The 19,355-nt window shown below is 27.4% G+C and overlaps 2 protein-coding genes across 2 annotated transcripts; both read left to right on the forward strand.

Annotated features, from left to right (window-relative positions):
- Nucleotides 1–7,293: 7,293 nt before the first annotated feature.
- LOC145940400 (sulfotransferase 1C4-like) lies at nt 7,294–10,461 on the forward strand. The gene is made up of 7 exons (XM_083045517.1): nt 7,294–7,523; nt 7,813–8,038; nt 8,271–8,370; nt 8,735–8,900; nt 8,967–9,093; nt 9,210–9,304; nt 9,674–10,461. The coding sequence occupies exons 2-7, from the start codon at nt 7,828–7,830 to the stop codon at nt 9,950–9,952; spliced, it is 978 nt and encodes a 325-aa protein (XP_082901643.1). The 5' UTR covers nt 7,294–7,523; nt 7,813–7,827; the 3' UTR covers nt 9,953–10,461.
- Nucleotides 10,462–15,906: 5,445 nt separating this feature from the next.
- Nucleotides 15,907–19,188, forward strand: LOC145940401 (sulfotransferase 4A1-like). The gene is made up of 6 exons (XM_083045518.1): nt 15,907–16,300; nt 16,530–16,629; nt 17,727–17,892; nt 17,969–18,095; nt 18,213–18,307; nt 18,635–19,188. The coding sequence occupies exons 1-6, from the start codon at nt 16,090–16,092 to the stop codon at nt 18,911–18,913; spliced, it is 978 nt and encodes a 325-aa protein (XP_082901644.1). The 5' UTR covers nt 15,907–16,089; the 3' UTR covers nt 18,914–19,188.
- The last annotated feature ends 167 nt before the right edge of the window (nt 19,189–19,355 follow it).

Here is a 19,355-nt window from a genome sequence, read left to right on the forward strand (position 1 = left end):
AATTACTTATTTGAATAACATTGAATGCATTTTCATTTAGAATTTAACTCGTGCTTCATTATGTAATAATTTCCTTTTTACGATAGTGGTCCCATTTAAATATTTATATAGTTAAATTAAATTAGATGTTTGATAAATTTAATCATTTTAATTATATATTTGAAAGACATTGAATGCATTTTCATTAAGAATTTGACTCTTGCTTTATTATGTAATAAATTTATTCTTACGATATTGGTTCTATTTAAATATTAATATAATTTGAATAACTGAGATCTAAGATTATTTCAATCATCTTAATTACTTATTTGAAAGACTTTGAATGCATTTTCATTAAGAATTTGACTCTTGCTTTATTATGTAATAATTTCATTTTTACGATATTGGCCTAACCTGAATATTTATATAATTTAATTAAATTACATGTTTGATAAATTTAATCATTTTAATTACTTATTTGAAAGACATTGAATGCATATTCGTTAAGAATTTGACTCTTGCTTCATTATGTAATAATTTCATTTTTACGATATTGGTCCCATCTGAATATTTATATAATTTAATTAAATTAGATATGTGATAAGTTTAATCATTCTAATTACTTATTTGAAATACATCGAATGCATTATCATCAAGAATTAGGCTATTGCTTCATTATGTAATAATTGAATTTTTATGATATTGGTCCCATTTATATATTTATACAATTTAAATAACTGAAATCTAAGATTATTTAAATCATCTTAATTACTTATTTGAAAGACATTGAATGCATTTTCATTAAGAATTAGACTAATGCTTTATTATGTAATAATTTCATTTTTACGATAGTGGTCCCTTTTAAATATTTATATAATTAAATTAAATTAGATGAGTGATAAGTTTAATCATTCTAATTACTTATTTGAAAGACATTGAATGCATTTACATTAGGAATTGGACTCTTTTATTATTATGTAATAATTGCAATTTTACGATATTGGTCCCTTTTAAATATTTATATAATTAGGTAAATTAGATGTTTGATAAATTTAATCATTTTAATTATTTATTTGAAAGACATTGAATCCCTTTTCAGCAAGTATTTGACTCGTGCTTCATTATGTAATAATTTCCTTTTTACGATAGTGGTCCCATTTCAATATTTATATAATTAAATTAAATTAGATGTGTGATAAGTATCATCATTCTAATTACTTATTTGAAAGACAATGAATGCATTTTCATTAAGAATTTGACTCGTGCTTCATTATGTAATAATTTCATTTTTACGATATTGGTCCCATCTGGATATTTAAATAATTTAATTAACTGAGATCTAAGATTATTTCAATCATCTTAATTACTTATTTGAAAGACATTGAATGCATTTTCATTAAGAATTTGACTCTTGTTTCAGTATGTAATAATTTCATTTTTACGATATTGGTTCTATTTAAATATTTATATAATTTAAATAACTGAGATCTAAGATTATTTCAATCATCTTAATTACTTATTTGAATGACATTGAATGCATTTTCATTAAGAATTTGACTCTTGCTTCATTATTAAATAATTTTTACGATATTGATCCCATCGGAATATTTATATAATTTAATTAACTGAGATCTAAGATTATTTCAATCATCTTAATTACTTATTTGAAAAACATTGAATGCATTTTCATTTAGAATTTAACTCGTGCTTCATTATGTAATAATTTCCTTTTTACGATAGTGGTCCCATTTAAATATTTATATAGTTAAATTAAATTAGATGTTTGATAAATTTAATCATTTTAATTATATATTTGAAAGACATTGAATGCATTTTCATTAAGAATTTGACTCTTGCTTTATTATGTAATAAATTTATTCTTACGATATTGGTTCTATTTAAATATTAATATAATTTGAATAACTGAGATCTAAGATTATTTCAATCATCTTAATTACTTATTTGAAAGACTTTGAATGCATTTTCATTAAGAATTTGACTCTTGCTTTATTATGTAATAATTTCATTTTTACGATATTGGCCTAACCTGAATATTTATATAATTTAATTAAATTACATGTTTGATAAATTTAATCATTTTAATTACTTATTTGAAAGACATTGAATGCATATTTGTTAAGAATTTGACTCTTGCTTCATTATGTAATAATTTCATTTTTACGATATTGGTCCCATGTGAATATTTATATAATTTAATTAAATATGTGTGATAAGGTTAATCATATTAATTACTTATTTGGATAACATTGAATGCATTTTCATTCAGAATTTGACTCTTGTTTCATTATGTAATAATTTCATTTTTACTATATTGGTCCCATCTGAATATTTATATAATTTAATTAAATTAGATGTTTGATAAATTTAATCATTTTAATTATATATTTGAAAGACATTGAATGCATTTTAATTAAGAATTTGACTCGTGCTTCATTATGTAATAATTGAATTTTTATGATATTGGTTCCATTTATATATTTATACAATTTAAATAACTGAGATCTAAGATTATTTAAATCATCTTAATTACTTATTTGAAAGACATTGAATGCATTTTCATTAAGAATTAGACTAATGCTTTATTATGTAATAATTTCATTTTTACGATAGTGGTCCCTTTTAAATTTTTATATAATTAAATTAAATTAGATGAGTGATAAGTTTAATCATTCTAATTACTTATTTGAAAGACATTGAATGCATTTTCATTAGGAATTGGACTCTTTTTTTATTATGTAATAATTGCAATTTTACGATATTGGTCCCATTTAAATATTTATATAATTTAGGTAAATTAGATGTTTGATAAATTTAATCATTTTAATTATTTATTTGAAAGAAATTGAATGCCTTTTCAGCAAGAATTTGACTCGTGCTTCATTATGTAATAATTTCATTTTTACGATATTGGTCCCATCTGAATATTTATATAATTTAATTAAATTAGATGTTTAATAAATTTTAACATTTTATTATATATTTGAAAGACATTGAATGCATTTTCATTTAGAATTTGACTCGTGCTTTATTATGTAATAAATTTATTTTTACGATATTGGTTCTATTTTAATATTTATATAATTTAAATAACTGAGATCTAAGATTATTTCAATCATCTTAATTACTTATTTGAAAGACTTTGAATGCAATTTCATTAAGAATTTGACTCTTGCTTCATTATGTAATAATTTCATTTTTACGATATTGGTCCCATCTGAATATTTATATAATTTAATTAAATTAGATGTGTGATAAGTTTAATCATTCTAATTACTTATTTGAAATACATCGAATGCATTTTCATCAAGAATTAGGCTATTGCTTCATTATGTAATGATTGAATTTTTATGATATTGGTTCCATTTATATATTTATACAATTTAAATAACTGAGATCTAAGATTATTTAAATCATCTTAATTACTTATTTGAAAGACATTGAATGCATTTTCATTAGGAATTAGACTAATGCTTTATTATGTAATAATTTCATTTTTACGATAGTGGTCCCTTTTAAATATTTATATAATTAAATTTAATTAGATGAGTGATAAGATTAATCATTCTAATTACTTATTTGAAAGACATTGAAAGCATTTTCATTAGGAATTGGACTCTTTTTTTATTATGTAATAATTGCAATTTTACGATATTGGTCCCATTTAAATATTTATATAATTTAGGTAAATTAGATGTTTAATAAATTTAATCATTTTAATTATTTATTTGAAAGACATTGAATCCCTTTTCAGCAAGAATTTGACTCGTGCTTCATTATGTAATAATTTCCTTTTTACGATAGTGGTCCCATTTCAATATTTATATAATTAAATTTAATTAAATATGTTTGATAAGGTTAATCATTTTAATTACTTATTTGGATAACATTGAATGCATTTTCATTACGAATTTGACTCTTGCTTCATTATGTAATAATTTCATTTTTACTATATTGGTCCCATCTGAATATTTATATATTTTAATTAAATTAGATGTGTTATAAGTTTAATCATTCTAATTACTTATTTGAAATACATCGAATGCATTTTCATCAAGAATTAGGCTAATGCTTCATTATGTAATAATTGAATTTTTATGATATTGTTTCCATTTATATATTTATACAATTTAAATAACTGAGATCTAAGATTATTTCAATCATCTTAATTACTTATTTGAAAGACACTGAATGCATTTTCATTAAGAATTGGACTAATGCTTTATTATGTAATAATTTCATTTTTACGATAGTGGTCCCTTTTAAATATTTATATAATTAAATTAAATTAGATGAGTGATAAGTTTAATCATTCTAATTACTTATTTGAAAGACATTGAATGCATTTTCATTAGGAATTGGACTCTTTTTTTATTATGTAATAATTGCAATTTTACGATATTGGTCCCATTTAAATATTTATATAATTTAGGTAAATTAGATGTTTGATAAATTTAATCATTTTAATTATTTATTTGAAAGACATTGGATCCCTTTTCAGCAAGAATTTGACTCGTGCTTCATTATGTAATAATTTCCTTTTTACGATATTGGCCCCATCTGAATATTTAAATAATTTAATTAACTGAGTTCTAAGATTATTTCAATCATCTTAATTACTTATTTGAAAGACATTGAATGCATTTTCATTAAGAATTTGACTCTTGCTTCATTATGTAATAATTTCATTTTTACGATATTGGTCCCATCTGAATATTTATATAATTTAATTAAATTAGATGTGTGATAAGTTTAATTATTCTAATTACTTATTTGATTGACATTGAATGCATTTTCATTAAGAATTTGACTCGTACTTCATTATGTAATAATTTTATTTTTACGATATTGGTCCCATCTGAATATTTATATAATTTAAATATCCGAGATCTAAGATTATTTCAATTATCTTAACTACTTATTTGAAAGGCATTGAGTGCCTTTTCAGCAAGAATTTGACTCGTGCTTCATTATGTAATAATTTCCTTTTTACGATAGTGGTCCCATTTCAATATTTATATAATTAAATTAAATTAGATGTGTGATAAGTATCATCATTCTAATTACTTATTTGAAAGACATTGAATGCATTTTCATTAAGAATTTGACTCGTGCTTCATTATGTAATAATTTCATTTTTACGATATTGGTCCCATCTGAATATTTATATAATTTAATTAAATTAGATGTGTGATAAGTTTAATTATTCTAATTACTTATTTGAAAGACATTGAATGCATTTTCATTAAGAATTTGACTCTTGCTTCAGTATGTAATAATTTCATTTTTATGATATTGGTCCCATCTGAATATTTATATAATTTAATTAAATTAGATGTGTGATAAGTTTAATCATTCTAATTACTTATTTGAAATGCATCGAATGCATTTTCATCAAGAATTAGGCTATTGCTTCATTATGTAATAATTGAATTTTTATGATATTGGTTCCATTTATATATTTATACAATTTAAATAACTGAGATCTAAGATTATTTAAATCATCTTAATTACTTATTTGAAAGACATTGAATGCATTTTCATTAAGAATTAGACTAATGCTTTATTATGTAATAATTTCATTTTTACGATAGTGGTCCCTTTTATATATTTATATAATTAAATTAAATTAGATGAGTGATAAGTTTAATCATTCTAATTACTTATTTGAAAGACATTGAATGCATTTTCATTAGGAATTGGACTCTTTTTTTATTATGTAATAATTGCAATTTTACGATATTGGTCCCATTTAAATATTTATATAATTTAGGTAAATTAGATGTTTGATAAATTTAATCATTTTAATTAATTATTTGAAAGACATTGAATCCCTTTTCAGCAAGAATTTGACTCGTGCTTCATTATGTAATAATTTCCTTTTTACGATAGTGGTCCCATTTCAATATTTATATAATTAAATTAAATTAGATGTGTGATAAGTATCATCATTCTAATTACTTATTTGAAAGACATTGAATGCATTTTCATTAAGAATTTGACTCGTGCTTCATTATGTAATAATTTCATTTTTACGATATTGGTCCCATCTGAATATTTAAATAATTTAATTAACTGAGATCTAAGATTATTTCAATTATCTTAACTACTTATTTGAAAGACATTGAATGCATTTTCATTAAGAATTTGACTCTTGCTTCATTATGTAATTATTTCATTTTTACGATATTGGTCCCATCTGAATATTTATATAATTTAATTAAATTAGATGTTTGATAAATTTAATCATTTTAATTATATATTTGAAAGACATTGAATGCATTTTCTTTAAGAATTTGACTCTTGCTTTATTATGTAATAAATTTATTCTTACGATATTGGTTCTATTTAAATATTTATATAATTTAAATAACTGAGATCTAAGATTATTTCAATCATCTTAATTACTTATTTGAAAGACTTTGAATGCAATTTTATTAAGAATTTGACTCTTACTTCATTATGTAATAATTTCATTTTTACGATATTGGTCCCATCTTAATATTTATATAATTTAGTTAACTGAGATCTAAGATTATTTCAATCATCTTAATTACTTATTTGAAAGACTTTGAATGCATTTTCATTAAGCATTTGACTTGTGCTTCATTATGTAGTAATTTCATTTTTACGATATTGGTCCCATTTAAATATTTATATTATTAAATTAAATTAGAGGTGTGATAAGATTAATCATTCTAAATACTTATTTGAAAGACATTGAATGCATTTTCATCAAGAATTTGACTCTTCTTTAATTATATAATAATTTCAATACATTGTCTACACATTATGATGGTACCATCATAATGTGTAGACAATGTACTGTTAAAATATATGAAAGAATAATTTTTGGCGCGTCTTAAAATATTGAAAATTAAAACTTTTAAGCCGCGATTCCCATACGGCGCACAATTGTATTACGTATATTTTATCAAAAAGTTTGTAGGCTGATATGCTGATGGTACCATCATATTGTGCAGATAATGTACTGTTAAAATATATAAAAGAATAATTTTTGGCTCGTTTTAAAATATTGATAATTAAAATGTTTAAACATTTGAAAGTAAATAGTCGTCATCATCACTACTAGATGATGACGAAAGAAAATCGAGTATTATTTGCATACTTTGCTCGTTCAAATCATCTTATCCAATTCCCGCCGCCATATTTTGCACGCAACCGACACCGTCTCTCGGAGCTCGTGCCAGATTTCTGCATGAAAGTGCGAAAATTCAGCACTAGATTTACCAATGAAACTGCGCGCACGATCTTTGTACGCACTGAAATTCACAATGAAACACACAGTCCGCGGTTAATACGTACTTAGTGCGCACCAGTTCTGCCAATGAAAAAAGCTATTAATAATCTCTGACACGCGAAAGTGATCGAACAGCATACAGCATCCTTGTGTGAATAAAGTATATTAAATACATATACAACAAAAAAGAAAACTAATTTAATAAGCAATTTTTTAATCAGTAATTATAATTGAAAGATAGAAAACTACGAACAATATATTTACTGTAAGTGAGAAAATACTTATTTAATGATTATTTCCTTAATTATATATGCATTTTATTATATATTTCATTATATATACATATATTATATATTCATTTATATTTCATTAAATACACATTTTATACTTATATATATTCGATTAGTACTTATCATTGTTATCTATGATGCTATTATATAAGAAATAATGATAAGAATTTTGTATATATAATATATTTTTGTAAGAGATTTCTCATTAGCTTGAAATCGGCCAAAACATTTGAACAAGACTCAAAAAGTCACTTTGTAACGTAGAAACTGTTAAGGAAGATGCCTCTCTTCAAGGACTTGAAAATCCAACGTGTCGAAGATAAATTGGCGGTTGAGCTGTCTAAGTTGTATCCGCTTCAGAAGCAAGGGTTCATCAAGATCGGCGAGAAAAAATGGTTCTTGCCATATAAATACACGAAGGAAGGCGATAAAGCATATAACTTCAAGACTCGTCCCGATGACACGTGGATTATTACCCATCCTAGATCAGGTATGCCATATTTTTATCTTAACGAAATGTCGCAGCATTTTCTATATCTTTATTTATGGAAAAAAATTTAACTTGCTCAATTTCTTATAATCGATTTTCTTACTTGTACTTTCTCATGTAATTTTCCTATTTTTGATTTATAAATAATTTTGTTATTGTACGAATAAATCATCTCTTTGATTTTGTAAATAGAAGCGATTTTAATTGTGATTATATGTTTTATTTCGATAAGGAACGACCATGATGCAAGAGCTCATATGGCTGGTGGCAAACGATCTAAATTTCGACGAGGCGCATCGAAGGCCTTTAATAGAGAGATTCCCTTTTTTAGAGTACAGTATAATATTTATATAAAAGTCACAGAGAGATAAACTCTTCACATTTTTTCTACATTTATGTATTTTTAGATTTTATTTTCATTCTTCTTATTTCATCCAAATTTTGTATTTCGATTTGGATGTTTTTTTATGTAAAAATTAAATTCGAAACATTTATTTTGCACGCACCTAAAATGCACAATAAAATATTTTTTAAATAAGATTACATTTTCGACTCATCGTTAATAGAATATGGAGAATGCGAATTTTGTAGAAAAGCGAATCACACACTTCTTTTGTATGAAGTAAAGAGACCAGGCAAAGTATATCATTTTTTTAATTAACAAACACTGTTATGAATAAAGATATCCTCTTTTAGCTTAGGTTTAATAATAGAAGACGACGTACTGGCGAGAGACACTCTTGATGAGCAAAAAATATCGAAATATAGCGTCGAGTTTGTGCAAAATCAGCCCTCACCACGTTTCATCAAGACTCATTTTTCTTTCGATCTACTGCCAACAGTCGCAAACAGTGATTGCAAAGTAAGTGTGTGTCGAATAATGCAATTTACGGATTAATTTTTTCGGAAATGTTATTTTTATCCCTAGATTATCTGTATCGCGAGAAATCCAAAAAATGTGGTCATTTCGTGGTTTAATTTTCTAAAAGATGTCAAACAAGTCCAGTACCAGGGAACCTTCGAGCAGTTGTGTAATGATTTCATGAACGATCACAGTAAGTTTTGTAAAGCTTCGCGATTGATTTTTTTAATTAATATAATCTATTTTTATCTATTTTCGATTATATATTTTATTTATATTTCTTAATTTATATTTCTTCCATAATTTCAGCGATGTGGTCTCCATATTGGGAGCATATAAAATTGGCTTGGGCGAATAGACACAAACCAAATATTTTTTTTCTTTTCTATGAAGATGTGACAAAGGTTTGCAAAAAAAATCATAAATTTAAGAAAATAACATCTAAAGTATAATAAAGAGAATCGGTGCGCACATTTTCATTTTCTACACAAAACAATATAATTTTATTTCGGTTGTTGTTTATTAAGATTTTCACTTTGATTTATTTAACGATTTATTAAACATTTTCTAAATTTTGTTCTAATATCTCGTGAATTTAAATATATTAAATTGTAAATTCCAGAAATCATATTTATAACAAAAATAACGCGCCTCTGAAAATAAAGATATTATATTATGTTTGTGATTTAAAAATATTACGTGATTTATAGTTTATCTTATCTCTTTTATCTTATCTCTTATCCTATCTTTTATCTTATCTCTTTTGCACACAGAATTTAGTCGAAAACATTAAAAAAGTCACCGCATTCTACGGCAAAACCTACAATCATGAAGAAATCGCTAAATTAGCGGAGCATTTAAATATTGAAAATTTCCGCAAGAATCCTATGGTGAACCAACCAGCACCTGGTGGACAAATAAAACCCGAATCATTTATCCGACAAGGAATAACGAACAATAAGAAAGAGTATTTTACGCCGGAGCTCGAACAAAAATTTAACAAATGGATCATCGATAACTTAAAAGATACGGATCTAATTTTTCCTGATTAAATTTATCGCACGATATTTATCAACACAAATGATAATTTCATTTTCATATCACATATTTTGTTAAATAATGTGCATATATAATTTTTATACGAATAAAGTGTGACAAAAAATTTGTTATTTTTCAACTTAATTCTTAGTAGTTAATAGTTTTAAATATGCATAATATCGCTGATTTTTGCACTTATCAAAAAGAGAATGAGAAACTTTCTACTAAATGGAAACAGTAAATTAAAATTGGAGGTTTATTAATAAAAATTACTTCACGGATTGTGTGTATGCAATTTTATTTTACAAATATTAATTGAATTATATCGTGGACTGCCTTTGCTTTTACCGAATTTTTTTATTTTATATTGCTATAGCTAATAGTTAATAAAGAAGAAATAGATATAGAACAATTATATATAAATAGTTGATTTTGATGGATTTCACTTTGTGCTACATAGAATGTATATGTAACAACTGAATATGATCGTATATATGTTTATTGATAATGTGTATGTATATGTCATAACAGCTAGAATGATTAAAGAACAAATAAAAATTATTTATAACTCAAGTCAGTATTATCCCTTTTGGAAAAGTATTCTTTCTTATATATTTTAAAATTTAGATTTATATACAGCTCTCTGAAATAGAGATAAGAAAACCTATGCATATTGATTGATACACATATATATATATAAAAAATTTACAGATTTTCGCGTAAAGAATTTATTTATTCTTATCTACAAAGCACTAACTCTTCAACGCATCGGATGTTACAACAATAAATAATCGACTTAGAAAATATATCTTCAATCCTAAGAAGACTCATTAACAAAGAGGCAAGACAATAGAGGCCATGATATTTCTTTAAGTCAACTTCAAAATCGTTCGAGATATATATGTATGTTTTCTACTTTCTTTTTTTCTTCCTATTAGACGAAGAGACTGTAAAGAATCTCTCAATGGAGAGTATCATAAGCATATATTGAAGAAGGGCACCGAAATTGATCCTCTAATGCCCGAAATTGTGCCTTTTATTAGCGAGCACTGCAGGAACTGTCTTCTTAAAGTGCGCAAAAAAAAACGCAGAAAATAAATATTAAATGAAGGGATAACATAAGTTAATTCTAATATATACAAAATTACACGTAACTGGTCACAGAGATATTAAAAAATAAATATTAAAGCTCAAAAACAAATATATGCTCCCTTCAAATACATATTTGCATAAAACTAACAATAATTAATTATCTTGAATTTTTACATCGAAAATTTTAATTATTTCTGTTTGTTATTTCGCGGTGACCTGCTTGTTTTCCTTCTCCAAACGGCTCAGCTCGTCCAGAAGTTGCGTCTCTTCTGTCTTCGCGACATTCAGCTTCTCTCGCAGGTTCTGGACATTTTTCTTCATTTCCTTCTCATTATTTTCTATAGTTCTCGCCAGATCAGCCTGTTCCTTTAGCTGCTTCTCCAGTGCGTTTATCGTATGCTGCAGCTCATGAATCCGATCTGCTTAATACATTCTGTTTCAACTTGGTTTCCTCATTTCGCACTGCTTAATACATTCTGTTTCAACTTGGTTTCCTCATTTCGCGACTGTTATTTTGCTTTGATCCTTTCCACCTGTGTATCCTCCAAAGCCTTCATCTGCGCATTCAATTTATCGATAATATTCTCTTTATCATTTAAATCGACTTTGTGCTTATCTACAGCGTCCTGCGATGATCGCAATTTTTCTTCTAGCTCTTTATTTTGCCTATTTATGTCTTCGACCTCCTTCTGCTTTGCTACAATCTCACACTTTAACGAATTCTGTAGCTTTAACATTTCTTCCTTTTTAGAAGTTTCCGATTCCTTTATCCTAACTTGCATCTCTATCAGGAGCTTCTCTGTCTTGTCTAATTTCAAACAAAAATTATTCGTTTATATATTTCAACAGTACATTGTGCGCAGATTATTGTGGTACCAAGAGCAAACGAGCCTACAAACTTTTTGATTTAATATACGTAATATTAATCTGCGCCGTATGAGATTCGCGGCAATAAAATATCGATTTTCAATATTTTAAATCGAGTCAAAAATTATTCGTTTATATATTTCAACAGTACATTGTGCGCAGATTATTGTGGTACCAAGAGCATACCAGCGTACAAACTTTTTGATTTAATATACGTAATATAATTGTGCGCCGTATTAAGTCCGCGGCTTAAAAATTTTAATTTTGAATAGTTTAAAACGCGCCAAAATTCGTTTATATATTTCAATAGTACATTGTTGGCAGATTATTGTGGTACCAAGAGCAAACGAGCTTACAAACTTTTTTATTTAATATACGTAATATTAATCTGCGCCGTATGAGATTCGCGGCGATAAAATTTAGAATTTCAATATTTTAAATCGAGCCAAAAATTATTCGTTTATATATTTCAACAGTACATTGTGTGCAGATTTTGATGGTACCATCAGCATACCAGCGTACAAACTTTTTAATCTAATATACGTAATATAATTGTGCGCCGTATTAAGTCCGCGGCTTGAAAATTTTAATTTTGAATAGTTTAAAACGCGCCAAAAATTATTCTTTTATATATTTCAACAGTACATTATCTGCACAATATGATGGTACCATCAGCATACCAGCCTACAAACTTTTTGATCTAATATACATACATCAAATGAATCCGCGCCGTATGGGGTCCGCGGTTTAAAAATTTTAATTTTTAATATTTTGAAACCAGCCAAAAATTATTCTTTTATATATTTCAACAGTATATTATCTGCACAATATGATGGTACCATCAGCATATCAACCTACAAACTTTTTGATCTAATATACGTAATATAATTGTGCGCCGTATTGGTTCCGCGGCTTAAAAATTTTAATTTTGAATAGTTTAAAACGCGCCAAAAATTATTCGTTTATATATTTCAACAGTACATTGTGCGCAGATTATTGTGGTACCAAGATCAAACGAGGCTACAAACTTTTTTATTTAATATACGTAATATTAATCTGCGCCGTATGGGATTCGCGTCTATAAAATTTTGATTTTCAATATTTTAAGTCGAGCCAAAAATTATTTGTTTATATATTTCAACAGTACATTGTGTGCAGATTTTGATGGTACCATCAGCATACCAGCGTACAAACTTTTTGATCTAATATACGTAATATAATTGTGCGCCGTATTGGGTCCGCGGCTTAAAAATTTTGATTTTGAATATTTTAAAACGCGCCAAAAATTATTCGTTTATATATTTCAACAGTACATTGTGCGCAGATTATTGTGGTACCAAGAGCAAACGAGCCTACAAACTTTTTGATTTAATATACGTAATATTAATCTGCGCCGTATGGGATTCGCGTCTATAAAATTTTGATTTTCAATATTTTAAATCGAGCCAAAAATTATTTGTTTATATATTTCAACACTACGTTGTCTGCAGATTATGTTGGTACCATCAGCATCCCAGCGTACAAACTTTTTGATCTAATATACGTAATATAATTGTGCGCCGTATGGGATTTGCGGCTTAAAAGTTTCAATTTTCAATAATTTAAAACGTGCCAAAAATTTTTTATTAACATATTTCGAATGCATATTATCTGCAGATTACTGTTTTAAATATAAATATAAGAGCCTACACACTTTTATAATTAGTATACTTAATAAAATGCTGCGCCGTATAGAGCCCGCGGCGATAATTTCATTATACCTAATATTTTTAAAAAAGCCAAAAATTTTAAACTTACATATTTCGATTGCATATTGTCTGCAGATTACTGCTGTACCAGAAATAAAACAGCCTTCACACTTTTTTAATTATAGTTTACATAAAAAAAGGTTTCGCCGTATAAGATCCGCGGTTATAAATTTATGATCCCTAATATTTTAAAACGAGCCAAAAATGTATCTTTTGTATATTTCGATATTTCATTGTTTGCAGAATAACGTTATGATGTTTAAATGGCAATCCTAAAATTATGAAACGATTAATTATAGTCACTAATGATTTAAACTTTTTAAAAAATGAGCTAACGTATTTAAAAATATAGGTGGTGAATGTTGATAAAATGTTCCTTCGTTTAATAATAAAAAATATTTAAAAAATACGTGACATGTCATAACAATATTCTCGATTTTAAAATTATGAAGTAATTAATTATCGCCGCTATTGCTTTAAATTATGGAGGAAAAAAAAAGTTGACACGATACGAACTGTCATTATCATATCCATAGATTCGTTTTGCTGATATCGACCAATCATATACACGCAGAAGAGTCAACAATAACGCGATACATATCGACTTCAAACGCGCACTTTTCGGGTCTACATCACTTTTTTTATAAGGGATTATACTATATCTATTCCTTCTTTATTAACTATTAGCTATAGCAATATAAAATTATAAAATTCGGTCAAAGCAAAGGCAGTCCACGATATAATTCAATTGATATTTGTAAAATAAAATTGCATACACACAATCCGTGAAGTAATTTTTATTAATAAATTTCCAATTTTAATTTACTTTTTCCATTTAGTAGAAAGTTTCTCATTCTCTTTTTGATAAGTGCAAAAATCAGCGATATTATGCATATTTAAAACTATTATAACTATTAAGAATTAAGTTAAAAAATAACAAAATTTTTATGTCACACTTTATTCGTATAAAAATTATATATGCACATTATTTAACAAAATATGTGATATGAAAATGAAATTATCATTTGTGTTGATAAATATCGTGCGACAAATTTAATCAGGAAAAATTAGATCCGTATCTTTCAAGTTATCGATGATCCATTTGTTAAATTTTTGTTCGAGAAACCGCTAATTTAGCGATTTCTTCATGATTAGTTTTTGATAGGTTTTGCCGTAGAATGTGGTGACTTTTTTAATGTTTTCGACTAAATTCTGTGCAAAAGAGATAAGATAAACTATATATATCGTCATTACGTAATATTTTTAAATCACAAACATAATATCACAGATATAAAACATGTCATATTATTTAAATTAATTTTTCTTGAAAATAGCTGTTCGAGCATTACGTCCTGTCCTATATTCCTTTACAAAATATTTATATTCTTATCTCAAAAGATTTAGTAATTTCTCTAATTATATATATATGTATTTTTTAATGTCTCCAAGAAATGACTTTTGAATTGGATAATAAATAATAAAATATTTTAATAAAAGACAAACTCAATTTTATATATTGCCCAAAGTCTAACGTCATAAAATTCTGTCCTCGAATTAGGTGGAACGCTACGCGCGAAAGACGAAACCTCGTGCCTGCCGCCGCAAAGTCCACGAGACGTTCATCATTGGCCGCGTTCAGCAGAAAAAGCAGCTTTGCAACTGTTCTAAAATTCGTGAATCTGATTGGTGTATTCTCTTAGGTTCAGCTAAGATGAAGAGAATACACCAATCAGATTCACGAATTTTACAACAGTTTCAAAGCTGCTTTTTCTGCTGAACGCGGCCATTGGTGAGACAAAGCCAGAGCGATGGATTGTTGGTCCTTGTCTGACTCATCTGTCTCGGTTCTCATCTTGATTCTTATCTGATTGTTCTCTGAGTAGTTCAGATATGAACCATATCACGGATTCGAACCATGTACTACGATTATTACCAAGCGTAACGATGTAGTTAAAGGTGCCTTTTCATGCTGACGCTCGACGCTCATTTTTAGCGGCAAAAGACGTCACGTGACCAAAATTGACGAATTGGTATCTTTATTTTTGGTCACGTGACGTCTTTTGAAGCTAAAAATGAGCGTCGAGCGTCAGCATGAAAAGGCACCTTTATGTCCACTTTCTCAAGGGGCGCATCAGAACATGCGTCCGTAAAGTCACTAGATATATAAAGTACCGCAATCGTTCCGCCATTTTGGCTCCAGTACACGGCTATTTCAAATTATATTGGCTCCAACGTGCTAAAAAAAAAAAAGCATTATGGATTACGGTACTTTATACGGCACTTATCTAGTGACTGTATGCGTCCGCTGAAGCGCGGTGGCCGCTCTCAGGTTTCTCTCTGATATAATATATTTTTGTAAAAGTTTTCTCATTAGCTTGAAATCGGCCAAAACATTTGAACGAGACTCAAAAAGTCACTTTGCAACGTAGAAACAGTTAAGGAAGATGCCTCTCTTCAAGGACTTGAAAATCCAACGTGTCGAAGATAAATTGGCGGTCGAGTTGTCCAAGTTGTATCCGCTTTACAAGCAAGGCTTCATCAAGATCGGCGAGAAAAACTGGTTCTTGCCATATAAATTCATGAAGGAAGGCGATAAAGCATATAACTTCGAGATTCGTCCCGATGACACGTGGATTATTACCCACCCTAGATCAGGTATGCCATATTTTTGTCTTAACGAAATGTCGCAGCATATTTTATATCTTTATTTATGGAAAAAAATTTAACTTGCTCAATTTATAATCGATTTTCTTACTTGTACTCTCTCATGTAATTTTCCTATTTTTGATTTATAAATAATTTTGTTATTGTACGAATAAATCATCTCTTTGATTTTGTAAATAGAAGCGATTTTAATTGTGATTATATGTTTTACTTCGATAAGGAACGACCATGATGCAGGAGCTCATATGGCTGGTGGCAAACGATCTAAATTTCGACGAGGTGCATCGAAAGCCTTTAATGAAGAGATTCCCTTTTTTAGAGTACAGTATAATATTTATATATAAGTCGCAGAGAGATAAACTCTTCATATTTTTTCTACATTTATGTATTTTTATACTTTATTTTCATTCTTCTTATTTCATCCAAATGTTGTATTTCGATTTGGATGTTTTTTTTTGTGTAAAAATTAAATTTGAAACATTTATTTTGCACGCACCTAAAAATGCACAATAAAATATTTTTCAAATAAGATTACATTTTCGACTCATCGTCAATAGAATATGGAGAATGCGAATTTTGTAGAAAAGCGAATCATACACTTCTTTTATATGAAGTAGAGACCACGCAAAGTACACTTTCGTCAACAAAATTAACACATATGTATTTTAAGTCAAAATTTCACATATTTTCAAATAAACATAATTCCGCTAAAAATGATCGTATTTGAAAAATTTTTTTTTTACTGTCAAGCTTGAAGTCTCTACTTTAAAAACCATTTGTCAGATTTTTAATTTATCCTCCCCCCCCGTACGCCACTGCATCAAAAGTAAGGACGTGTTTTGTCTATAAAAAATTGCGTACTTTGACGCACTCCACGAGGTGGAATAAATTTTTTTCGTCCATACACACACACACTATACGCCAAATCCAACCAGCAACCTCGTGGTGCGTGTCGGGTAATACTAATGCTGGCGGTAAATGGAAAAAATGTATGGGTAACTTTCATATGTAATAACTCTGCGAAAAAAATCGTACGAACTTTGCTTTTTTTTTAAATTTGTAGTAAAAAGTCCACATTTTACGATAGTTATAAGATTTGTAAAAAAAATTTATTCCACTCCGTGGAGTGCGTCAAAGTACGCAAATTTTTAGAGACAAAACACGTCCTTACTTTTGAAGCAGTGGCGTACGGGGGGGAGGATAAATTAAAAATCTGATCAATGATTTTTAAAGTAGAAACTTCAAGTTTGACAATGAAAAAAAAATTTTTCAAATACAATTATTTTTAGCGGATTTATGCTTATTTGAAATTATGCGAAATTTTGACTTAAAATACATATGCGTTAATTTTGTTGACGAGTGTATATCATTTTTTTAATTAACAAACACTGTTATGAATAAAGATATCCTCTTTTAGCTTAGGTTTAGTAATAGAAGACGACGTGCTGGCGAGAGACACTCCTGATGAGCAAAAACTATCGAAATATAGCGTCGAGTTTGTGCAAAATCAGCCTTCACCACGTTTCATCAAGACTCATCTTCCTTTCGAACTACTGCCGACAGTCGCAAACAGTGATTGCAAAGTAAGTGTGTGTATGTGTGTGTCGAATAATGCAATTTACGAATAAATTTTTTCGGAAGTGTTATTTTTATCCCTAGATTATCAGCATCGCGAGAAATCCAAAAAATTTGGTCGTTTCGTGGTTTAATTTTCTAAAAGATTTCAAACAGATCCAGTACCAGGGAACCTTCGAACAGTTGTGTAATGATTTCATGAACGATCACAGTAAGTTTTGTAAAGCTTCGCGATCGATTTTCTTAATTAATATAATCTATTTTTATCTATTTTCCGATTATATATTTTATTTATATTTCTTAATTTATATCTCTTCCATAATTTCAGCGATTATGTCTCCATATTGGGAGCATGTAAAATTGACTTGGGCGATTAGACACAAACCAAATATTTTATTTCTTTTCTATGAAGATGTGACAAAGGTTTGCAAAAAAATATCATAAATTTAAGAAAATAATATCTGAAGTATAATAAAGAGAATCGCACATTTTCATTTTCTACACAAAACAATATAATTTTATTTCGGTTGTTGTTTATTAAGATTTTCACTTTGATTTATTTAACGATTTATTAAACATTTTTTAAATTTCATTCTAATATCTCGAGAATTTAAATATATTAAATTATAAATTCCAGAAATCATATTTATAACAAAAATAACGCGCCTCTGAAAATAAAGGTATTATATTATGTTTATGATTTAAAAATATTACGTAATTTATAGTTTATCTTATCTCTTTTGCACACAGAATTTAGTCGAAAACATTAAAAAAGTCACCGCATTCTACGGCAAAACCTACAATCATGAAGAAATCGCTAAATTAGCGGAGCATTTAAATATTGAAAATTTCCGCAAGAATCCTATGGTGAACCAACCAGCACCTGGTGCACAAATGAAACCCGAATTATTTATCGGACAAGGAACAACGAACAATAAGAAAGAGTATTTTACGCCGGAACTCGAACAAAAATTTAACAAATGGATCATCGATAACTTGAAAGATACGGATCTAATTTTTCCTGATTAAATTTGTCGCACGATATTTATCAACACAAATGATAATTTCATTTTCATATCACATATTTGGTTAAATAATGTGCATATATAATTTTTATACGAATAAAGTGTGACAAAAAAATTTGTTATTTTTCAACTTAATTCTTAATAGTTAATAGTTTTAAATATGCAATATCGCTGATTTTTGCACTTATCAAAAAGAGAATGAGAAACTTTCTACTAAATGGAAAAAGTAAATTAAAATTGGAGGTTTATTAATAAAAATTACTTCACGGATTGTGTGTATGCAATTTTATTTTACAAATATTAATTGAATTATATCGTGGACTGCCTTTGCTTTTACCGAATTTTTTTATTTTATATTGCTATAGCTAATAGTTAATAAAGAAGGAATAGATATAGAATAATTATATATAAATAGTTGATTTTGATGGATTTCACTTAGTGCTACA

The sequence above is a fragment of the Prenolepis imparis genome, unplaced genomic scaffold (genome assembly GCF_030444845.1).
Source record: "Prenolepis imparis isolate NDT839.2.m4 unplaced genomic scaffold, iyPreImpa1.0 SCAF_9, whole genome shotgun sequence".
NCBI lineage: Eukaryota > Metazoa > Arthropoda > Insecta > Hymenoptera > Formicidae > Prenolepis > Prenolepis imparis.